We start from the raw sequence: 25,924 nt of genomic DNA, 5'->3' as shown, positions 1-25,924 counted from the left end.
GAATGTGCTGTCACATTTTTAAATTTTACCTGTGTGATGAGTGACAAATGGTGTTAAGGTGTTATCTGAATTTGTATGACTCCAAGTATGAGACACTTTGAATCTTTTTACTATGTTTGAGGGCCATTTTTATATCTCGCTTTGTGAACTATGTATTCATGTTGTTTTCCCACTTGTTTTCTCAACTTGTGGTCTTTTGTCCCTCGATTTTTAAGAGTTCTTTATATATTAGCAATATTACCCCTTTGACCATGGTATACAATGTAAATAATTTCTATTTCTCCCAACTTGCCAGTTATCCTTTGTCACACAAAACTCATTTTGTTTAATAACAAAATAAGTTAAATTTATCAGTATCTTCTTGAGTTACAGCTGGAAACTCTTTTCCTACACAAAGGTTAAATAAGAATGCAATTGTTTTCTCCTAGTATTTGGATGGTTTCATTTTTTACATCGAGATTCCTAATCCATTTAGAGTACATGTATGACACACAGATCTATTTTATCTTTTTCCAACTGGCTACCCAGTTGTCCCAGCACCACTTATTTAAAGAGCAAAAGGAATGTCTATATATTCTTCTCTTCAATCATTCCCATTTTCTTCTAATGCCTGTGATTATTCAGTAACATCCAAATGTTCATAAATCCTCTAAGAAATAAATCTCTGCCATTTTAATTCCCCTCTATTATCACCTATTTACTGTTAATTTACATTGCTATATGTAAGAAAATTGTGTATCTTCTTCAACAAGGTTTTTTTTTGGGTGGGGGGAACCAAGGAACATCATACAACAATTGTCTTGTGAATTCTGATCACATTTTAGAAAAATATTTAACCGAAGAGAGTACTTACTCAGCCTTCTCTAATTCTAACAGATTAGCCTCCTTTCCAGACTCTGTGAAGGTATCTAGCTCTTATAACTCCTCTTTAGTGGGCAGGGAGAGAAAACATTCTTGCCATTGCCTATTTAGGAGGCAATCACTCACCTTTGGTAGTTCCTTTTTCACAATGCTGAGCCATACTTTCCTGCGACGAGCATTAAGCTGCTCGATGGATAAGTGCTTCTTCTTGATTCCAGGAGGAGGTGCATCATGAGAGAACTTGGCAAAGACTTTGGTCTGGTGGTGGTGGCGACGAGGGGATTCTTCAGAGGAAAGTTCTTCATCCCTTCGCCTTTTCTTCTTCACTTTTTTCAACTTGGCTGCAAAAGAAACAGATTCTCAGAAGATTGCATTTCTTCCCTTCCACAGGAGACAGCCACAAAACCACCTCATCACTTTAAGAAAATTCAAGGTTCTTTCCTCATTCCACCAGCGGCTGGCAATGTTTATCCCTTTATCTAGCCAGGCCCATGAATATTCCAAGAGGAAGATCTTTCTACCTTAGAAAAGAATACTGGATACTCCCTCTGTTTACATGAAAGAGAAACAGAATAAAACCTAAGAACTGAATTTCTTTTGAATCTAACAATAAGAAAGGAAGCTTATGAAGTATCATGGGCTCAAGTAATGATCAAAAGGAAGAAAACATTTCTACTTGATAACAATGTAAGGTAACGAAAGAGAAATAACAAAGAAAAAAATGCATTAACTGATAATGACACTAAGACCTATGAAGAGAAAATCATACATGGAACAAAATCCTAATTAGAGGGGGAGGATGTGAAAGATGAGAAAACAGAGATTAACACGGAGGATGTAGGAGAAAGAAAAGAAGTCTGAAGAGTCTTTCTGAGTAAATTCATACCTTCAGGGGAATAAAGTCTGCCTTGTACAGAAGACTTTAACCTTCCCTTCCTATTTCCTTCCCGATTTCCAGCTGCTCACCAAGACAGGAAAGAACATTTCCTGACAAACATGTAAAACACTACAGAAGATCATCAGGAGGTGATCTATTTAAAATCACCACATATAGTAACAACCATAACTTATGCCCGAACACTTCAGGTTACTCTTCATAGTCTCCTGTGCATAGCCAACTTCTTCCATTCCCAGAACATTTTCGACATTTAAAGAATGTATAGAAGAAAAAAAGTATAAACTAATTAGCTTAAAATTCTAGCTAGAAATCCATAGTTCTTATGTCTTCATGATCCTAGAAAAGATCGTAAACCAAGTATAAAATAAAGTTAATAATATACCAACTAATTAGATATGAGAGACTAGTGTTTCCCAGGCAAAGCAAATTTCTGTCACATGAATTATATTCAAAGTCCAAATGTACCAGCAGGCCAAACACAATCCTGAAACTAAGAATGTGTAAATGTAGAAGGCAGGTCAATAAGCTCACCTTTAAGTTTCTTTTCATCCTTAAATTTCTTTTTTTTGGGTCCAAGTAGGTGTCGCTGTTGTTCATAGAAAGGGTCGTATGTGGATAGCAGGCCTGCACTGTAGTACTGGTATTGCTGCAACTGAAGCAGGCAAAGACAGTGATGCTTAGCTAGGCAAGGCCTGTGTTCTACACCACAGCCTTCAAATCATCTTTACTATAGAAAGCTGAGTCAAAGAGAAACCATAGCTCCTAAATATGGTATTCTTCCCACAAAGGGACCAATAAAGACTTAGTACATCAAAGTGAATTATTTCCTGAACTTCAAAACAAAATGGGTTCATCGGCAATGCACATGGCAAGTTGCTGGAAATAACTTAAGAAAAACCCTTCATGCTTCTGAATCTCCACCAGAATATTTACTTAGTCCTAACATATATTTGAGAGAGAAAATTCTTTGCACAAAGACCTCCTCTTGGCATTCATCAATAAGAAATAAACCGTATTTCTATTACCAATAGGTCCTCAGATTTTACTAAGGTTTCTGATGACTGCTATTCTGGCTTATAGTCTTATATTTGGCTTGAATAGTCATCCCGATTCTTCAATCTTTCTTTTCTCTTTTCATCTCCCACTAAGAGAGTCTGACAGTATTATGGATAGTATCTATGTTGCCAAAATTCTAACATATGAATAATCTATTTTCTTTCGTTCCAGGATGTAGTTAATCTTTTCAATCGTTTTATTTAAACTGACCCCCAAAGCTCATATTACTTCCATCACACTCACTACTAATGGACAAATATGAATAAAAATTAAAATTAGGTAGTCCACTGTTGGGTCTCTTTCCTGGATTACAGCCAAATGAGTCGTCCAAGGACTGAAACTAGAAGATTGACATGGAGAACTATTATTACAAGGTCCCCTGTCAAAGATCAAAATTAAATAAACATTTATCAAGCTGTATACTTAAAATCTGTGGACTTTCCCATATATGTTTTACTTCAGTTAAAACAAAACAAAACAAATATTTCATACAAGTACCTGAGTACTGTACCTTAAAAAGGAACTCTATGTCTTAAAACAGTCAGATTTCTTACTGTTTATCACTTCTACGGGTTTATGGCCTTTAGCATATTATTTAAGCTTTCTGAACTAACTTTAGACATTAACTAATTGCTGCAAAGATTTTAGATCTTCAAATATGCTATTGCTCATTATGTACAGAGTACCACATTTCTGTCAAAAATCAGAAGGCTTTAACAGCATTCAAATAGCTGCCATGTGAAACTATTATCAATCTAATGTTAGTATGTAAAGAGCAACTGAATTTTAAAAAACCCACTAGATTTAAAATGGTGCAGCCAGTTTGGAAAACAGTCTGGCACTCCCTTCAAAGGGTAAACATAGAACTACCATATGACCAGTGATTTATCTCTTAGGTATATACTCAAGAGAAATGAAAACACATGTCCACACTGAAAACTTGTACTTAAATCTTCATGGCAGCATTATTCATAATAGCCAAAAAGTGGAAAAAACTCACTATTCATAGATATGATTCTTAATAGCCAAAAAGTAAAAACAATACAATTAATTCATCAACTGAAGCATAGATAAATAAAATGTAGTATGTCCATACAATGGAATGTTATTTGGCAATAAAAAGAAATGAAGTACTGATATATGCCACAACATAAATGAACCTTGAAAACATTATGCTAAGTGAGAGAAGCTAAACACAAAGGACCTCATGCTGTTCCATTTGTCTGAAAAATCTAGACTAGACATTATTTAGAGACAAATGGTGGACTGATGACTGCCTAGGGCTGAGAGGAATAGGGAGAATGAGGGGCAATAGCTAAGGGGAGTGGGGTTTCTTGTGGGGGTGAGAAAATATTCTGGAATTAGACAGTGATGATAGTTAACACAACTACATAAATATACTAAAAACCACTGAAATGTATACCTTTAAAGGCTAAATTTCTTTGGTATATGAAATATATTTCAATAAAGCTGTCATTAGAACCACCACTACCATCAAAATATAAAGTTAAAATGATTTATCTTCAATTAATATAACTCAGAGGGTAAATTCCCAGCATGACAGTCTGAGATTTCTCTGAAACTCTCACCTCTTTATCTTTACTATACTTATTCTGGTGAAGTTTCTTATATTTGTGCAGCCGTAACATGTTATGAAGTTCTTCTCTGCTGAGATTGAGTTCTTCTTCCTCTTCTTCTTCCTCTTCTTCTTCTTCATCATCGTCTTCACTCTGAGAATCTGCCTCGCTGGACTCATCACTTAGCAGAATGCTCTGAAAAAGGGAGGAAATAGAATGGACCTTCTCCTATGAAGCATTTCTTTTTATAATACGAGCATTTTTTCCAGATGCCAAAACAATGACAAAAACAGCTGGAGAACATTCATTCCAGTTTCCCTATACTATTCTTTACCAATTCAACTGAAAAACAAAATGATACCAATTAAACCCAATGGGCACAAATTAAAGAGCACTAAAATGCGAATGCTATAAACATCAACAAGGCTAAATTTTTTTAAGTACTTACACTATACATAAGATAGTTTAACTAAATGTCAAATACCAAGGCAAAAAAAAAAAAACTAAAAAACTAAACAAAACAAAAAAAGACTTCTTTCTATAGGACAGAAAATACAGAAAGCAAGCTGTGATGGCTAATAAAGGAGAAACAACCCCAAAGCCACCAATGAGTGGGGAAACAAAATATTCAGATAATGAAATACTACTCATCTATAAAAAGAAATAAAGTGCTGATATGTGCCACAACATAAACAAACCTTGAAAATATCATGCTAAGTGAAAGAAGCCAGACACAAAAGGCAAAACATATTATATGATTCCGTTTATATGAAATGACCAGAAAAGGCAAATCCATAGAGAGAAAAAATAGATTAGTTGTTGCCAGAGGCTGGGGGTGCAGAGAATGGGAAATGACTGCTAATGAGTACAGAGGTTTCTTTCTGGAGTGATGAAAATGTTCTGGAATTAGATAGTGTTGATGGCTGCACAAAACTTTATGAATATACCAAAAATCACTAAATTATACATTTTAAAAGGGTAGATTTTATGGTATGTGATTACACCTCAATTTTTAAAAATGTGATGGCTAAACATAAAGATTTCTTCTGTATTCCCAATGGCTTCACTGATATGAAGCAAATCAGGCTTTTTACACACACGAGTTTTTAAAAGGGCCTAGTGATAGTAATAAGAGTATCTTTGTTACTTTGAGCTCTTCACAAGAAAAAGATGAAATAGAGAAATAATTAGTTTCAACAGAAGAAATGCTTTCCTTAACTCAGTTTGGCCAACAACAGTAATCTTCTAATAGTGGAAACCAGATTATTCTGCTCTTGTGCTTATAAACACTCCAATAGCTGGCTTACCACTGTCACTAGAGTAAACTACAAATTACTTAACATGGTGTATAAGGGCCTAAGTGATCAGGCTCAGGTCTCTAACCTCATCTTCTACCACTCCCTCACTCACTAGGCTCCAGCCACAGCAGCCTTCTTTCTTCTCTAAACATACTGAGTTGCTCCCTTTCTCAGGACTTCCGCAGTTCTTCTGATTGAAATGCTCATATCTTTAACATTCACATGGTTCTCTCTGATTATTCAGAAATTAGTTGAAATGTTACCTCTCTAAAGAAGCCATGTTTACTTATTTGTTTACAGGCTTACTCATTGCCTCTTTCCATTAGAATGTAAGCTCTATAAGGCAGGAACCATGTCTAGTCTACAATAGTACCTGGCATGTAGGATGTGCTCAACCAATATTTGGTGAATAAACTACTTCGGAACTGATAAAAAGTAAATTAATAATTCTGATTACAATGTAAGCCAGTGAGGACAAGGATCTTATCTAATATATATTTGTACTCCCTTGCTCTACACTGTGCTATGAACTCAATAATGTTTTTTAAAATGAACTTCATTGAGTACTCAAGACTTTTATTTCTTCAAAAAAACCACACCCAGAATAAGACTCATGTCTAGAAAAATCTCTGCCAATGTACCAAAATGAATCAATATCCTTTCCCTTTTATTTGCAATTTTAGTAGGTTATTTGAATTATAAACATTCTGCCTTCTCTTACCTTTAGCCACTTTCTGCTTTTCTTCAACTTAGAGAAGTTATATAAATTGCCTTTGTCAGATTTTGATTCTGTGTAAAGAAACATAAAAAATAATAAAATGAAAGGATGACTGCCCCAAGAGAACTGAGAGTCCAAAGAGGGATCTCACGACACACTAACCTGACTGTAGAACTCCATTCAGGGAGTATGTGCTTAACATTCCAGAATTGCTTGCTCCAGAAGTTTCACCAAGCAATGAATTTGGAGGTTCTTCCTTAACTTGTATTAAGGGATCCCCAGACTGGGGCAATAAAGGATTATTGTCATCCAGTCCATCTTCACTTTCATCACTATAAATTGAAGGAAGAATGGTAAAGCCACAGTCAGAGCTGACCCAAAATTATAATTTATGGTTAGTACGCTGAACATTTTATAGAAGAAACTGATCCTTTGAATAAGTCGACTGTCTTTTATTTGAAAGGAAGAAAAAAATACCAAACGCACTAAAAATCATAAAATATTTTAACCCTAAAATCTACAAGAATTTAGGAATCAGAAATGCGGCCAAACAGGAGACTTCTGGTCAAGATGGCAGGAAAAAAAAAAAATCACACTGAACTTACTTCAAGTATCCTTCTTGTTGTTATTTGTATCTTTATGAGGCATTTTTTAAAAGAAGGAAATATGGACAAACATTATATTGGGAAGATGGACTAGCATACCTAGAAATATTCCTGTTGAAGATGGCTGATGTTTGTCGCAAGAAATGGTCCAACCGGAGGGCCCTCTCCAGGTACTGAAGATAGAGGGGCTTTGCCAGCTCAGTGCAGCCGCCATCGTCCCCGGCACCCAACTCCGAGGCCATAGAACAAATCTGTCTTCATGCACAAGGGTTTCCGACTGCACGGCTGTTGAATGGAGATAAGCAGTGAAAGATGAACTACTATTCATTCTCTCTTTATCTTGCCTCCTTGCTATCAATGTGAAGAGAAATCACACCTTGTAGAACACATGCAAGACGACAATATGTAGAAAGATGATGATAAAAGTTCTTAATAGGCACTGCCTTCTAACGCAAAGGCAGAAGTTAAGAGGATAAGAAGATCAAAATACAGAAATACTGTCATATATCACAATGGAAATTCATATGCTTCTTTGAAAGAGCAACTTAAAATTTATATGTACTTCTTTTGCCCTACAATTAACAATTACATTAATCCAAATCTATACAAGTTCACTGTTGTACACATCACAGGGGAGCATCATCACATTGCTCTCAGCTTCATTTTCAAAAGAGATGCTCCCTTTTTTCATTTTGCATTTACATATGTGTGAGGTATTCCATTTACAAGAGAACAAATATATTGGCAGAGTATTTTATGCCATAAAGTATAAGATTCAGAAATAATTTAGAAAACTGGAGCAAGGAGAATAAAAGTGAGGATGGGAAACACAGGTATAACCTGAGCATTCTTTTCATTACCTTAAGTTGTTAAAGACAATGTTAGAGTCAGAATGTCTTCACTAGAGAAATAATCAATATAACAATTTTCCATCTTTCATATAACATCTTCTGCTTTCTACCTTGTTATCTTTAAAGAGTTAAGTGCCGAAGCCAGGATTAAATAATGTGATAACATAGATAAAGCAATCAACCATCTGACCTACAAAATTGACTCAATAAATGGCAAAGTATGTTTTAAAAGTTCATAATCTAACAAACTAAGGTATAAGCTTTAAAGGAAACAGTAATGTCTTTATCTTGAGTCATCGTCTTTTTATTATAGTTTTTTAAATTTTCCCAAAATAATCTTTCTACTCAAACGGAATGTCAGAAATTCTCTCCCCATTGAATTATAGATTTAAAACAATTTCTATCAAACTCCCAGCAGGCTGCTGCTTTTTTCAGAAATTGATATGCTGATTCTTAAAATTTACATGGAAACACATGAAACCAGAATAGTCAAAATAATTTTGAAAAAGAACAGGCTTGGATGACTTATACTTCCTGGTTTTAAGACGTCTTATAAAGCTACAGTGATCATGACAGTATGGTACTGCCATAAGGATGACCACATAGACCAATGGAACATATCTAAGAATACAGAGATAAACCCTTACATTTATGGTCAATTAAATTTTTTTTTTTATTCTAAAATAATTTTTTTTTAATTAAAAAAATGTCTTATCTTTCAATTACAGTTGCATTCAATATTACATTAGTTTCAGGTATACAGCATAGTGGTTAAACATTTATAAAAGTTACTAAGTGATCCCCCAATAAGTCTAATACCCACCTGACACAGTACATACTTATTACAATATTACTGACTATATTCTCTATGCTATACTTTACATCTCTGTGACTATTTTGTAACTGTCAATTTGTACTTCTTAATCTCTACCTTTTTCACCCGTTCCCCAATCCTCTCCCATCTGGCAACCATCAGTTTGTTCTCTATAACTATGAGTTTGTTTCTGTTTTGTTTGTTCATTTATATTTTTCAGATTTCACTTATAAGTGAAAACATATGGTATTTGTCTTTCTCTGTCTGACTTATTTCACCTAACACAATACCTTCTACGTCCATCTGTGTTGTTGCAAATGACAACATTTTCATGGCCCAGTAATATTCCATTGTCTATCAATGGCACTTAGGTCACTTTCATATCATGACTGTTGTAAAGAATGCTGCAATGAACATAAAGATGCACATATTTTTTTCAAATTAGTGTTTTGGATTTCTTTGGATAAATACCCAGAAGTGGGATTGCTGGGTCATATATATGGTAGTTCCATTTTTAATTTTTTGAGGAACCTCCATACTGTTTTCCATCAGTATGCTATCCCACCAACATCCTTTTCTCCACATTCTTGCCAACACTTGTTGATTTATTGATGATCGCTATTCTGACAGGTGTGAGATGATAATCTCATTGTGGTTTTAATTTGCATTTCTCTGATTAGTGACATTGAGCATCTTCTCATTTCTGTCTACCAGCCATCTGTATGTCCTCTTTGGAGAAATGTCTATTTAGGTCCTCTGCCCATTTTTTAATTGAATTGTTCCTGTGTTATGTTGTATGCATTCCTTACATATTTTGGATATTAACCCCTTATTGGATGTACCATTGGCAAATATCTTTCCCCATTCAGTAGGCTGTTTTTTTGCTTTGTTGGTGGTTTTCTTTGCTGTGCTTGTATCTGTTGTAATAAAGTGGTCTAGTTTCATTTTTTTTGCATGTAACTGTCCAGTTTCCTCAACACAATTTATTAAAGAGACTCTTTAATCCCACTGTGTATTCTTGCCTCCTTTGTCATAGACTGACAATGCAGGCATGGGTTTCTTTGTGGGCTCTCTATTGTTCCACCGATCTATATACCTGTTTTTATGCCAGTACCATCTGTTTTGATTACTATAGGCTTGCAGTATAATCTGATATCAAGTAGTGTGATATCTCCAACTTTGCTCTTTCTCAAGATTGTTTTAATTATTTGGGGTCACTTGTGGTTCCATATAAATTTTAGGATTATTTGTTCTAGTTCTGTGAAAAATGTCATTCATATATCGACAGGGATTGCATTGAATTTAGATTGCTTTGGATAGTATGAACATTTTAACAATGTTAATTCTTCCTATCCATGAGCAAGCTACATGCTTCCATTTATTTCTATCTTCTTCAATTTCTTCATTCAATGTCTTATAATTTTCTTTGTACAGGTATCTTACTTCCGTGGTTAACTTTATTCCTAGGTACTTTTTTCTTTTGATGCGATTGTAAATAGAAGTGTTTTCTTAATTTCTCTGATAGTTCATTATTGGTGTATAAAAATGCTATAGATTTCTGGATATTAACTTTATATCCTGTCACTTTACTGAATTCATTTATCAGTTCTAATAGTTTTTTGGTGAAATCTTTAGGGTTCTCTATATATATCAGGACATCTGCAAATTACAGATCTTTTTAATGTTTTGCTGAATTTGTTTTGCTAACATTTTTGTTGAGTATTTTTGCATCTATATTCATCAGGAATACTGGCCTACAATTTTCTTTTTTGTAATGTCTTTGGTTTTAGAATCAGAGTAATGCCGGTCTCATAAAATGAGCTTGGGAGCCTTCCCCTCTCTTCAATTTTTAGAATAGTTTGAGAAGAACAGGTGTTAATTCTTCTTTGAATGTTTGGTAAAAGGTTGAATGAAGGTACAGCTCTTATGAGATTAACTATAGCTTTAAAGCTTTTAAAGTACTAAAGCAATCTGTAGCAGGTTATGAGCTACAGCTTATACAAAAAGCTAAACTTTAAGGAAACAAAATAACTGAATTTCCCATCTCTGCTCTCCTGTAACTCAGAGAGTCTGTTGCCCGTTTAAACCTATTATGACTGAATGTGATTTACTGAATCAGATCCAGAGGTTATACTGATAATTTGCAAGGCTATAGCACAAATAGCACGATTGGGCCAAATAAATGAACTCTAAAATATTTCAATAGATAAAGGAGGTAAGACCAAAAAAAGTGAAATGTTATTTTCACATGAACATTAGAGTAACACTTCATTCACTCAGCCATTCAATTTCTGAACTCTAAGTGCAGTGTAAAAAAAGTATTTCCTTTGGAAAATTCAGTTTAATAGAGGAAGCAAGACTTGAACATAAATAACTACAATAAAAAGTACATGGGCAGTCACTTAGAGATGTATAGATAAAGTGCAATGGGAGATTAGGAAAAGGTGATTACTTATGAGTGTTAGATTATGTCAAATGTTATATGAGAATCTATAACCACTATAGACTACATTATCTACATATCTGCATCTCTGATGAGAAAACTGCAGGTTAGGTTATGGAAGACCCTTATATGTACGTATGACCAAAAGAAAATGAAAAGTCTGATGTATATGATCATATAAAATTTAATCCTTCCAACTTCGCAGAAAGAAAGCCCAGGCCAGATCGCTCCACTGGTGAATTTTACTAAACATTTAAAGTAAAATTAATACCAACTCTTCACAAACTCTTCCAAATAATAGAAAAGAACACTTGCCACATCATTCTGAGGCTAGTATTACCCTGATTCCAAAATCAGGCAAATATATCACAATAAAATTATAGACTTATATCCCTTATAATATAGACAAAAAAAATCCTCAACGAAATATTAACAACTGAACCCAGCAATATATAAAAGGGATTATACACCATTACCAACTAGAATTTATACTAGGAATGCAAGGTTGGTATAACAACTATAAATCAACCAACATACTATACCACAATTAAAAACAAAGGATAAAACCCACTTGATAATCTCAATAGACACAGAAAAATTATTTTACAAAATCCAACACTACTTCAAAATAAAAACTACTCAACCAGGAATGGAAGTGAACTCCTTCAACCTAATAAAGGGCATCTATGAAAAACTCACAGCTAACATCACATCTAATGGTAAAAGACAGAATGCCATCCCCCTTAAGATTAGGAACAAGACAAAGTTGTTCACTTTCACAATTTCTATTCAAAATTGTACCAAAAGTTCTAGCCAGGGCAATTAAGAAAGAAAAAAAAGAAAAAAGAAAAAAGGCATCTAGACTGGAAAAAAAAGAAGTAAAACTATATTTATAGATGACATGATCTTCTATATAGATAGATAATCCTAAGGAATGTGCTAAAAAAAATTATTAGAATAAATAAGCTAAGTCATCTTTTAGGATACAAGATCAATTTACAAAAAGCAAATACGTTTCTATACACTAACAATGAACAATCTGAAAATGAAATTAAGAAAACACTTCCACTAACCGGCAGCATTAGAAAGAACGAAATATCCCCTCACTATCTTTCCAAGCCTCTCTTGGTCCCTTCTCACTCTCTGTCTCTGAGAGGAGACCACACTTTGTAGAGCGTTACCCCTTTTCTAATAAACTTTCCTTTTGACTCTAAAAAACAAACAAAGAAAACCTAGGAATAAATTTAACCAAATACATGTACTGAAAACAAGACACTGTTTAAAGAAATTAAAGAACTAGATAAATGAAAAGACATCTCATGGTCCATGGATCAACTGATTTAATATTTTTAGTATGGCAATGATATACAGATTAAATGTAACACCTATCAAAATCCAAGCTTTGTTTTTTGTTTTTTGTTTTTTTGCAGAAATAGACAAGCTGATCCTAAAATATATATGGAAATGCAAGGGATCTACGATAGCCAAAACAATCTTGAAAATGAAGAATAAAGTTGGAGGACTCATACTTCTGATTTTAAAACTTACTGCACAACTGCAAGAATTAAGATGTGTAGTACTGACACAAGGCTAGACATACAATGAATGAAACAGAATTGAGAGTCCAGAAATAAACTCTTACATCTAGAGTCAACTGATTTCCAACAAGGGTATCAAAATAATTCAGTGAAGAAAGAATAGCCTTTTTAACAAATGGTGCTGTGACAACTGAATAGTGGTGGCATGCAAAAGAATTAAGTTGGACCTCTTCCTTACACTATACACAAAAATTAACTCAAAAAAATATCACAGACATAAATAAGAGCTAAAACTATAAAACTCTTAGAAGAAAACATAAGAGTAAATCTTCATGACCCCAGATGAGGTAATGGTTTCTTAGATATACCAACAGCAAAAGCAACAACAAAAAATAGATAAACTGGGCTTCATTAAAATTAACGTTAGTGCTATAAATGGAAACTCACAAATGGGAGAAGATAATTTGCAAATTATATGCCTGATATGGGACTGAGCGCGAGTATATATTTTTAAAAACTCTTAAAACAATAATAAAAAGACGGTAACCCAATGTCGAAAAAAGAATGTGAATAGACATTTCTCCAAAGAAAATATACCCATGGCTAATAAGGACATGAAAAGATGCTTTAACATTATTAAGCACCAGGGAAATGCAAATCAAATCCATGAGCTACTTAGCAACCACTAGGATGATTATAATAAAAAAGATAGATAATAATGAGTTCACAAGGATGTAGAGAAAATGGAACTTTCATATACTATCTCTGGTGATAATGTAAAATGGAGTAGCCAGTTTGTAAATGTTTGGCAGGTCCTCAAAAGGTTAAACATAGTCTATGGCCATGCCACCCTGAACAAGCCCGATCCGGTCTGATCTTGGAAGTTAAGCAGGATCGAGTCTGGTTAGTACTTGGATGGGAGACCCCCTAGAAAGACCAGGTGCTGTAGGATTAAAAAATTAAAAAATAAGGGATTGTAAGCTGACAAGGTCCTTGCAATCTATGAGGTCAACCAAGGGTTGCCTCACCTAAAAAGAAAAAAAAGGTTAAACATAGAGTTACCATATGATCCATCAATTCCACTTCTAGGTATAACCAAGAGGAATAAAAACATATGTCCACCAAAAGAAATTTAGATATGAATCTTCCCAGCAGTATTCACAACAGCCAAAAGGTGGAAACAACCCAAATGTCCATCAACTGACGAATGGATCAAAAAAATGCGATGTACCCATACAATGGAATATTATGACAATAGAAGGGAATGGAATACTGAGAGATGCTATGTGGATGAACCTTGAAAACATTAGGCTAAGTAAATAAGCCAGTCAACAAAGGCCTCATATTGTATGATTCCATTTATATAAAATACCCAGAAAAGGCAACTTCATAGCAACAGAAAATAGATTAGTGGTTGCATGGGGGTAGAGGGGAATGAGCGACTGCTAATGGGTAGTGGTTTCTTTTTGAGCTGAGGAAAATGTTCTAAACTTAGACTGTGGTAGTTGCTGCAATTTTGTGAATACAGTATACTAAAACCAATGAATATATTATAACCATATATACTTTAAATGGGTAAATTTTATAGACTGGGAATTAGATCTCAATAATGTTAGTCAAGTATCACTTCTGCACAGAAAAAAATACAATTAAAAAGTAAATGACAAATTGTGAAAAATATTTGCAACACTTTACAAATTTAAATCTCATACAGAGGGTTCTTACAAAATTCTAGCAGCAGTATAATACCTCTGGTACACAAGAAGCCACCCAATAATTTTTCTGTTTAAAGAAATTGTTACTATTATTATCCTACTTACAGATAAAAAACAAAAATTGATACGTTATAGAACTTGCTCAAGATCATGCAATTTAATAGGGAATGTGGATTAAAATCCAGATAATCTGACCCCTCATCTTTGACTGCTATGCTATAAGACTAGAAAACGTCTGGAAAGTTATATCCCAAACAACAGAAGGTGTTTATTCTAGAAATTGGACTAAGAGAAACCTCCTCTACTTTCTATTTTTTAATTTCAATTTTAATATTTTTCAAAATTCTTAACGTTATTTTTCAAATAAATTTACAAATTTATATATATTGAAAAGTACAGATATTAAATACAAAAATAGTTTGATGATACACAGATATATCAAGAATTGCTCATTACCACAGAAAGTTCTTTCAGTCAAGCTTTTTGCTTCTTCCCAGTCAATTCCTATCTCTTGCTCTAGAGGGAATTGTTCAGATTTCTATCACCACAGATTAATTTTGCATGCTCTAGAAATTTATACAACAAGAATCACACTGCACATATACTTTTGTTTTTTAGCATGTTTTGTAATTCATCCACGGTAGTATCAGTAGTTCACTACTTTTTGATGCTGAATCGGATTCCAGTATAAGAGTGAATAAAACCAAATTTATGTATTCACCTATTGATGGATATTTGGATTTTCGTTTCTTTAGGTAAATTCCTGGGAATGGAACTACTAGGTCAGAGGTATGTATATGTTTAACCTTATGAGAAACCACCAAATAATTTTCCAAAATGGTTCTATTTCACATTCCCACTAACAAAGAGTTCTAGTTGCTTCCCATCTTTGCCAACACTTGGTGATATGACATATCAAATCTCAAAATCACTGGTTTTAATTTGTACGTCCCTACTGATTGAAGAAGTTGAGCACCTTTTCACATGCTTATTGGCCATCTGTATAACTTCCTTTGTAAAATGTCTTTTTTACCACATTTGAAAAAAATTATAATTTTACTGTTGAGTTACAGGAATTGAGTTACAAGGGAAATGAGTTACAATTCCCTTGCCAGATATATGTATTACTACCACCATATATTCATGGATTATAATATTATTATTAAGATGTCAGCTGTCCCCTAATTCAACTCTAGATTCTCAATCAAATCCCAAAAGAGTTTTTGAAGAAACTGACAAGCTTAGCCTAAAATTTATACGGAAATACAAAGGACCCAGAAGAGTCCAAACAAGTTTAAAAGATGAACAAAGTTGGAGTATATGCTATCTGATTTCAAGACTTATAAAAAGTTAGAGTAATCAAAATGGTACTGCACTGGCATAAGGAGAGACAAATAAAACAATGGTACAGAATAGAGTCCAGAAAGAGGCCCGGTTACATGATCACACTGATTCTTGACAAAGGCACTAAAATGATCCAACAGGAAAAGGAAAGCTTTTCCAACAAATGTTGCTGGAACAATTGGAGATCCATATGTGGTGTGTGGGGGGGTGAACCTCAAACTCCTATCTCATACCATACACGAAAATAAAATTGAGAGATGAATCACAGACTTAAATGTAAAGGTAAATGATAAAGCTACCAAAAGAAAATATAAGAACATATCTTTGTGACCTTGGAATGGGTAAAAATTTCTTAAATAGGACAAAGACAGCACTAACCATAAAAGAAAATACTGAGAAACTGACTACATCAAAATTAGAAACTTCTACATTAAAAAAATTGTTAATCATTATTTGCTTGGTTTTACTCTTTATCAGTTAGCAAGGGTATTAAAAAATCAGTCTGCACTGGGCATTAAAACAATATGCAATCAAACTAAGTGGCTGCCTTTGCAACAACACACCAAATAAAGGTGAAAATTCCCAACACAAATGTCAGGTTTTTCATGTAAGTCTGTTGGGTTCCAACACTACCCAGAAATATTCCAGAAGATCCTAGTATATGTTCTCTTTTGCAGCTCTCAGATTAGGATTAAATTTCCAGCCATTATGTGCTCCTCTAGTACCAGTATGAGGGAAGATACTAAAAGCTCCTATAATATATGCCATACTTAACCAGCATCCTTTACTGGTGTAAAAAAAAAAAAAAAAAGCAAAAGTGTCTTTACCAACTCTCCAATTTTTTGAAGAAGCAACAACTTATTGTATACTTAATGGACAAATAATTTCTCTTAGTTCTCTTATTTGGATCTATACCATTGTGATTGTTCTTTACCCTAGGTCTTTCTGCATTACCTTATTACTTGTTGTTTAAAAAGCAAAGAATCAAATGCAATACCAGAAGTAGTTGGAAGTCTTAGTACCAGAATAATTCCCTTTGGTTCACAACGTGGATGCCTGTACTAATACACAAAGCACACAGTAACTGCTTTTCTTTGGTTTCCTTTTTTAAATAATTAAAATGGATTAAATGAGCAAAACATCAAAAATACAGGGGGGAAAATAATTCGAATACCAAAAGAGAACACATAATTCTGATGGTATAAATACTGATAAAAAACTTAATGAAATTCTCACTTAAATCATCTTTTTCCTACCCAATAAAATTTACTTGTATCACTACATTCAGTTGAAATAAAGGTTACCAGTGACTTTTTTTATTTTGCTAAATCTAAATTATGAAAATATCTTTTTGCAATTCTGTAAAAAATAATTGGAGGGAAAAGTTTTTCACAAATATTTTGAGAAAGAGTAAGAGTAATTAGGTTTGAGAGGGCATTCATTTCCTGCCCACCAAAAATTATACAACTTTAACAAAAACAAGTTCAATGGCTCAGCTAAAAAACATTTATGCATTCCCTGAAATGTTTCAAATAATCTTAACAAAAAAAAAGAACTCCTTCAAAGCCAGCCTCTGTTGAAAGTAAAAACTCTAGTTCTGGCATGATGGGCGGAAAGAAAAAAGGACCTAACACAGAATGAGAGCACACCAGTGTGAGGGGCTTTAATAATACGACCTCCTTTAATCCTCAAAATAATTAAAATCTTATTATCATTTGAGTTAAGTTCAATAATTTGCCCAAGCCAGAATTATAACTCATATCCATTACCACTGGCTCCAAAACTTGATTCTTCACTACCAGACTCTGCTATGACATAAAAATAAAAAAGCATCATGACTAGGGTGACCATATCTCCTAGCTGGTTTGCCTAAGACAGTTTAAGTTTATGCCTGTTTTCCTAAGCATAATTACTAACAGTCACTCTCCCTTTGCTTTCAAAAGTATTCACATTTGAACAATAAATATTTGGTCACCCTACACATGGCAAATAAGAGGTAAGTAAATCACAAAGCACTCTTTAAATATTCAAGTTGAACCAAAACTTTCCCTTCAGACCACTGAATATTTACTAAGAGACTACTATATACCAGATACTGAATTAAACACAAGGAGAAAAGAACTTGTCCTCAAGGAGCAGATGCTGATAGAGCCCTCTACGTGGAGGCCAGAAACCACCTGCTCAACCAAAGGGATCCTACAAAAGCATGAGAACAGTCTAGCAAATTAACAAGCCCAGAGTTTACCCAAAGTTCCAGAGATAAAAATAACAGCTGCATTTTAAATGGAATAAAGAACTCCTGACTAAAAAATAATGGCCCTTTCTTTCATAAATTTCTAAAATGGCAAAGAGAAAAATATTTTGGCCTACCTAACAGGTATATTGTGAGAAAGAAAAAACGCTTATATCCACATTTCCCCTTCCCAACTTTTCACCCTTAATGAAATCAGGATATTGTACCAAAAGAAATGTTACCAAGGTCAAAATAAAAAAATCAATTACAATGCATATGCTTTCTTCTAGGAAAGAACCATTTCAACTTCCTAGAAGAATATCTTTACCAAGATGGGGAACTAAAACATCTTATCGGAATTATAAAACAGCCTTACTAGCACAACTGCCTCCAGGGAGTTCTATAGTAAACACCACAGAGAGGATTTGGTCAAAGAAGTGTAATCCCTATTTATTAAGCATTTAGAGTCTAAATATTACTAACTCAAAAAATCCTAAGGGGAAGAAATGTTTCCTGAAGTAGCTGGTGAACCTTTCACATGGTAATTTAAAAAAATTTTTTAAATTAGGCTATGTTAGAGGTCCTAGGCTATATATTTCATCAGTCTTTTGGTAAAAAATACCCAATATGAATTAGTAACACTTTATCAAATTAAAAATTTGAAAACATTGCTAAAAATTCCTCTTACTGAAGAATCAGTGACTTTGATTTTCACAGCTAGATCCATGAAAACACTTACCTTTTTCAGGAAATAAGATAGCTGAGAAAAAAAAAAATCCTCCCGCAGAAGAGACGAAGGACTGCATTCTGAGCCCAGAAAATCTTGAGCAACTCAGTTCATTCCTCAGCAAAGGGAAGATAACATTAACTTACTTGATAGTTACTTGTGAAAAATAAAGATCCCACACTAAATGCTAGAAAAATTTAGTTACCAGTTCCGTATAGTTAACCCTCCATTACTACATGAGTGATGGTGAAAGGCTATTATTAAGAATAAAGGGCCATCTATAAACAACCGAAATTCCAATATCCACCTTTACATTTAGTTTTCCTATACTAAAAGTACATTCATTTATTAAATTACATCTTTAGGTCAATAGAGACTCTTAAATGTCAATTTTACATTATGGGTTATAATCTAATGCTGCTTTGTTTATCCTGCTGCTCAAATTGTTCCAGTTTTGGTCATTGGGAACTTTTTGGTCATTGGCTCCTGTGCTCCTTTGACATGTGCTCATCAATGTGAGGTCGTGGTTGATGTGTTATGGTGGTGGTGGTTGGAGCGCTTCCTTACTTTCTGGCACTACAAGATGCTCCAGGCTCATCTTGTATATTTCCTAGAATTGGCCATTTCTCCAAGTTCTAGTTCTTTTTATTGGATAATGGTATTAGAAACCAAGATCTGGGTACCAGGTGTGTACTCCTAGGTTTCTTTCTTTTAACCTTCTCAGCTGACAAGAGCACAGAAAAACATACTTGTATATAAACCCAAGTATGTACATTATCTATGAATATCTCAGTATGTAACCATTGGTATCTGTATTAAGCTAAACATGGTTTCATACTCTTATCTTCAACTCTAATCCATTACCATATGGATCATTCTAGCTTCCTTCCCATTTATCTATAAATTCTCACTCCAACAGTAAGAAGCCTGTCTCCTGCCATTTACTTAATTTGTTCAATTACATTATACATGTATATCAGTATCAGAATTAACTTGTACCCCCATGGGACACAATTTTATCAATTAGACTACAGTGCTTATGTGCAATTCTTATTTTTCTTAGATTCCACTCATTTCCAAGGTTATTTAGGTAAGCATTACTCTTCTCCCCTTTTGAGTAAGGTTGTTTCATACATGTGTAATACAATTAGATTCTCTTGTCACAGTCTGTCTACATTCCTTCCTGGGATCCTTGACTTCCTAAATGATTTTTGCTTAATTTGCACGCATTAAAGTTTACTCTTTGTGCTGAAAAGCACTATGGGTTTTGACAAATGCATAATGTTATGTATCTACCATTATGGTATTTAATAGAATAGTTTTGTCAAGCAATATCTTCACTGAATTAAATACTGCAGTCCTCTATGAAAGCAGCACGGTAGGGTATAAAGAGAAGCTGAAGTCGAGAGCTGTGAGTTTAATGCTATTGACAAGCCACTGGTAGACTTTAAGACTATCAGCAATTCTCTGTGTCCCAATATCCTCACTGTAAAATAAGGAGGTTCAATTAGATGATAATAATATATAACATTTATTAAACACTTATTAAACACTTAATATGTGTCAGGAATGGTGCTAAGCACTTCAGAAGTATTTATTTCTAACAACTCTATATATAAAGTGATACTATTATCAGCCCCCACTTAAAAGATGGGAATTGAGGCTTAATAATAACTTGTACAAGATCACCTAGCCAGGGAGTTACAGAGCCTAGACTCTAGAGTAAGAGTCGGCACAATATGGCCTGCATGTCAAATCCAGCCCATTGCCCATTCTTGTAAATCTAGACAGATATAGATGGTTTTTACATTTTTAAATAATTGGGGGGGGGAATCTTATTTAGTGACACACAAAAATTATATGAAATTACAATTTCAGTGCCCACAGATAAAGTTTTATTGGCAAACAGCCCCACTCGTTCATTTACATATTGACTATGGCTGCTTTCACATTACAATGGCAGAGCTGAGTAGCTGCAACAGAGAAGGTATGACCAGCAAGGCATAAGATTTATCATGTGACTCTTGATAGGAAAACTTTTCCAAGCCCTACTCCAGAAGCTTGGGCAATTATATTCTGAGAATGACTCTTAGAAGGACAAACTATTACTAACATTAGAATGACATCCTGGACAGAAATATTTTGAGGCTAAACTAAAAAGTTCTATGTTGCAATATATACCTCTTTGAGTTATAATATTAAATAGAAAGATATTTCTATTAACATCTACTGGTATTCATTACATAAAGATTAATGCATAACTATTTTCTTTATTGATATAATTTTCCTCTGCCTTATCTAAAAAAGATCTGTGGTATTTTCTACTAATAAAAAGATTCTGATTTCCATACTTTATAAATTAAAACTCTAGATTACTAAATTCCTGATTAAACTGTCACAATAAAATGGCACTTGTAATTATAGCTTACACTTGTAGCAAGAGCACTATGTGCCAGGTACGAGTCTAGGTATTTCTATGTACTCATAGATTTCTCTCACAATTATTCTCTATAAAGTAGGTACTACTATTATTCTAATTTAACAGATGAAGAAACAGGCTTAAATAGCTTTCCAAAGACCACACAGATAACAAGAGGGAGAGCTAAAATTTAAACATGTGTCATCTGTCTCTACGATCTAAAAGGGATTGGGCTATCCTACACTGCCATTGGATTATAATGCTTCTGTTAACAAGGTAGAGTAGGGCCTTTAAGCAAATGAAAAGAATATCTCAATACGTTAAAAAAATAAATTAAAAACAAACAAACCCTAAATACTAGTAATTCCTATCAGTACCTCAAAAGAAACATTTAGGTCTATACTAGTAATTCCTATCAGTACCTCAAAAGAAACATTTAGGTTTATACTTCTCTATGGTCACTTGAGATAATTGTGTTTATCTTTGCAGAGCCCCTCTGTACTCGTCAAATAGATACAAACTGTATCAATTCGCTGTACACCCCCCAGAGTCCACATAGTCCCTTGAGTGTGGTAGATGCTCAACAAATGGTTATTGAGAAGATCAAAAAGCATTCACTAGGTGTTCAATAAATATTTATTGAGTAAATGAACAGAATAAAGAGTTTCGTAAACCATTAGGTACAAGTATCATTAAATGGTTTGTTGACCTGAAATGAATTACGGCTGGATCACAAAAGTCCTGGCTTTGTAACCCTTAAATTATGTCTGGTCTGTTCTTGAGCCTTAGCCACCTTCTGTGCTAGTAAGTTTCATAAACAAACCAGTCATTACTCAAGCCTTGTCAAACAATATTCATCTTCCAAGACAGTTCTAATTTTCCAGGATTATTATTCGTTTTTCCTAATTCAATACAATTTAATCATAGTCCATCTCAGTCTTCATTATTCCACTGTAGAGTAAAATTTATCTTCGTATAAAAGCCTCACCCTTGCCTTCATCATTTATACTGCCATTTTTTGGAAACTTCCTCCTGCTTAATTTGCTCTTCCTTCAGGTACAATAATTAGAACTCATTCATTCAATAGCCTAAGAGTGGATGTACTGTGGCTTTGTACCAACTGTAACACGCAATCCTGGAGGCACCTTATTTGTTCTTTTACAAGGAATAAGAATGTTTTAGTACCATTACCAAAAGGTGAACTCTACACTTGAATAACCCTGAGAAAAGCCTATATGCCATAGATATTGTTTCTTCCTACTACTTAAGTTTCCCCTCTTCCAAATCAAAACTAAATATATGTCACAACCTTTGGTATGTTAATTTCTTAAAAGATGAAAATTTAACATTCATCAATATGCTTTTCATAGTTAATGCCATGTAATCTCAGAAGTGAAAATTATTATCTCCATTTTATAGATAAGAAAAACTTAAAAAAAAAAAGTTCAGCAACTTACCCAGTGATATAAGTGGGACTCAAACTCAAGTCTTTTTATGTCCAAAAACAATGTCTTTCCATTATGCTACCCGGTTTCTCCTTAGCTGGACTATCATCTGATTTTCCCATTAAATCACATTCGTGTTCTTGTGAACATGAATTTAAGAGTCAATAATAATCCTACTTATTTTGAAACCACTGGTTTGCCCCATATGAAATAACTCAGTTATGTGTCCCGGACACTCTAGCAGAGGCTCTTATACTATGAGTTTTAAACTACTGTTCCATGAACTTGCATGGAAAAAAAAATTACATCTTTATTTTCACTAACCTATAACTGAAAGTAGCATTTCTTCCAATTCTGAATGTAGGCAGCATACCACAGTGATATTTAGCAGAACTATCACTAGTCGTTATTTAACTCAATAATAAAAACAAATTTCTTATATTACAAATAATTTAAATATGTGAATTATACTTTATACATTTAAAAGTCATACTGAGAAGGGGTTCACAGGCTTTAGACTGCAAAAGCATCCCGAGCAAAAAAAAGTAAGAATCCTGCCTTCTTTAGAGACCATCGCCACAGGCTGTCAATCCTTGGTAGTGAAGATTTATAAAAGCATGTCACAGTTTACTCACCCATCCTCTAGTCCATTCAAAATAAGGACAGCATTTAATCCCAGAGATTTTTTAATAGCTAAATGTCAGTTACATTTGCTGTTTTTGATTTCCTACTTCAGATCTAACATGTATGGAAATCTCTCTTGTGTATCTATTAAACACAGGCATTAAGTGTCTTTGTGATCAACTTTTCAAACCGAAGCAAACCTACTGCATTATGATTAGCAAGTGAATCTAACACTTCTCTAACTAAATTTCTGATTTAACCTAAGAAATGGTCTGAATGTTTGTGTCTGGCTACCTCAATTCATATGTTGAAATCCTAACCCCCAAAGTCATGGTGTTAGGAGGTAAGACCTAGCCCTCAAAATTTTAGGATTAGTGCCTATAAAAGGTGGTTAGTAAGTATTGGTTAGTTAGTAAGTATTAGTGACTACGCTATTCTCATCCTCTACATGCTAAGTATTAAATTTTGTATACTTAAGATCCACCTTTAAAATCTGTCATCGAATTCACTTATGTTCCTACACAAACTCAAAGTTTCCGATTAACCCTATTCCGTTCTGACTACTCTAAAATTCACTGCATTCCAGCATTTATGTTTTGTGTGAACTTGTATGTTGACATAGTACTATGACAAAGTTTCATTAAGTGAAATTATAACACCATAGTTCATGGTCTGTTGCTTATACAACCACATTTCCACCTTGATATACTCAAAATGTTTTTTAGTCATAAACTTTTCTAATCATATTTGTGCTCTTTATAATTATTTCCTATCAAAAGACAGATCTTTAAAAATTGGTTTGGATTCTTCTGAAACAAAAAAATGTGGAGGAAAAGAACACAGTAAACTAAAATAATGAAATTAATCCTTAAAAATTCAAATGTTTTAAAATCTAGTAGCCATGCAACTTTACCATACGTAATCATCTCAAATTGTCATTTTATAGGAAGACCTTGTGAATTTCAAGCATAAAACACAATGTGAATGGAATATTATTTGGCAATAAAAAGGAACGAAGTTCTGATAAACATACATACGGAGATGTATGTTTATCTACAACATAAATGAACCTTGAAAACATTAAGTGAAAGAAGCCACCCATAAAAGGGTACATATTATGTGATTCCATTTTTACAAATACCCAAGATAGGCAAATTATAAAGACAAAATAGATTAGTTGCTAAGGGCTGGGGAAAGAGAAATGAGGAGTGACTGCTAAAGGAGCTTCTTTCGAAGGTGATGAATTAGATAATGATAGCTGTACAACTCTATGAGTATACTAAAATCACAGAATTGTACACTTTAAAAATGCTTTTTGGTGTGTGAAGTATAGGTCAATAACGCTGTTACTTTAAAAAATGAATAGCCACAGCTAGTAAACCACAATGAAAATTTTCTTGGGAAAGCAAATCAAGAAAGTCACTGATTGGAAAAGTTGAGCTGGTTACCTGCGATGTTAACGAGGTCAACCCCCTAATTACCTCTCCTACTCCTACCAACAAGTACAGGAACAAGAAACTATACAGTGTATGAATCAAAGAAGAGTTTGGCACAGTTGGCTGTTGTTAACTAAAATAGTGCCTTCCTGGGCTCTATCACTCCGAAACTGTAGGGGGCTTCCAACCTCGGTGATTACGGAAGTAGTTTTCATCAGCCAAGTTCAAGAAAGACTGTCAAATAGGATGACACTTGCCTAGAGGCCCTACAAAAGCTTAAAGATCAGAAAGTGTCACCTGCACACTTCTAAGTCTGTGCTCGTATTAGGCTACCCCCACCAAACACCAACAAGCAGCATGCACCACTGACCCATACTCCAACTTACTCCTCATAAATTAACACACTATCAATCTCTTGGATCTCATTTGCTTAAAAGGACAGGTGTGACACTCACAGGGTTTCCACTCGAGCCCAACCAGCCCCCGCCCTGCCCCACCCCACCCCCAAACCTACACACGTGTTAGCCCGACACCGCCCCACCGGGTCCCACGTGCACCTGGTCTAACACACTCCCCACGTGTGGGCGCCCCACGGGCTTCCTCGGCTGGCTGAGGTCACCGCGTGACCCCAGATCTCAGAGGTATGAAAGGGAAAGGACAAGGCCCAGGTCCCTGAGGTCCCAACCCTACCGAGAGTGTTCACACCCATCCTCCCCACTAACCCCAACAAATCCAAGGGCCGGGGGCGACGGCCCCTTTAAGACGCGGCCCAGCTGTCGCCCGCAGAGAGGGGCGCAACGGGGCCTACACGACCCCCCCCTCCGTTCGCCCACCCACGTCTAGTCGCCTCACCTCGGGCCGCCGGGCCCCGCCGCCGCAGCGGCGGCGGAGGGGGGGCGGGGTGCGGGCGGGGTCCGGAGGGGGGGGTCGCCCCGCGGACGATGGAGCCGCTGTTCGCTCTCTGAGGCCGTGGGACGGTGACTGCGTTGGGCGTGGACGCTCCTAGCCCGCTCCCTCGGCGGCTCCTGGGACCCCAAGATGGCGGCGGCGCTGAGGCGGCTGCGGGCGCTGGGCCGGCGGCGGCGGCGGCCACTTTCACTCACTGAGAGGAGCGGAGCAGGGACACGGGGAGCCATGGCGGGGGGGAGGAGAGGCGCCATAGCCAGGCCAGAACAATCGAGCCGCTACTCAGCTGGCTTACCCCCGCCCCGCCCACGCTCACTGATCCTCGCCAGCCCGCGGCCGCCCTCAGTGCCGCTGCTGTCGGCCTCGAACAGCTCGCACCCCGCCGCTGCCGCCTGAAGCCCCGCGTGGACCGGGGT

General features: G+C 35.3%; 1 protein-coding gene and 1 pseudogene across 3 annotated transcripts in view; one reads left to right on the top strand and one right to left on the bottom strand.

The window, feature by feature from the left end:
- INO80 (INO80 complex ATPase subunit) overlaps nt 1–25,594 on the bottom strand; it is a 104,780-nt gene extending 79,186 nt beyond the window's left edge. For 2 of the 3 annotated variants that reach the window (XM_039843851.1, XM_039843848.1), the window contains exons 1-7: nt 25,455–25,594; nt 7,113–7,298; nt 6,571–6,740; nt 6,412–6,479; nt 4,405–4,587; nt 2,291–2,411; nt 988–1,202 (exon numbers count right to left, since the gene is read on the bottom strand). In XM_039843851.1, coding sequence (XP_039699785.1) covers nt 988–1,202; nt 2,291–2,411; nt 4,405–4,587; nt 6,412–6,479; nt 6,571–6,740; nt 7,113–7,255 — 900 coding nt within the window. In that variant the 5' untranslated portion in view covers nt 7,256–7,298; nt 25,455–25,594. Of the gene's footprint in view, nt 1–987; nt 1,203–2,290; nt 2,412–4,404; nt 4,588–6,411; nt 6,480–6,570; nt 6,741–7,112; nt 7,299–25,454 lie in introns of those variants that run through there. The other variant, XM_039843850.1, reaches the window with a different exon arrangement.
- Nucleotides 13,493–13,611, top strand: LOC120587299 (uncharacterized; annotated as a pseudogene).
- Nucleotides 25,595–25,924: the final 330 nt, after the last annotated feature.

The sequence above is a fragment of the Pteropus medius genome, unplaced genomic scaffold (assembly GCF_902729225.1).
Source record: "Pteropus medius unplaced genomic scaffold, Ma_sr-lr_union100, whole genome shotgun sequence".
Taxonomy (NCBI): Eukaryota; Metazoa; Chordata; class Mammalia; order Chiroptera; family Pteropodidae; genus Pteropus; species Pteropus medius.
The sequence above is the reverse complement of the archived record's forward strand: the minus strand, read 5'-3'. Positions and strand labels throughout refer to the sequence as shown.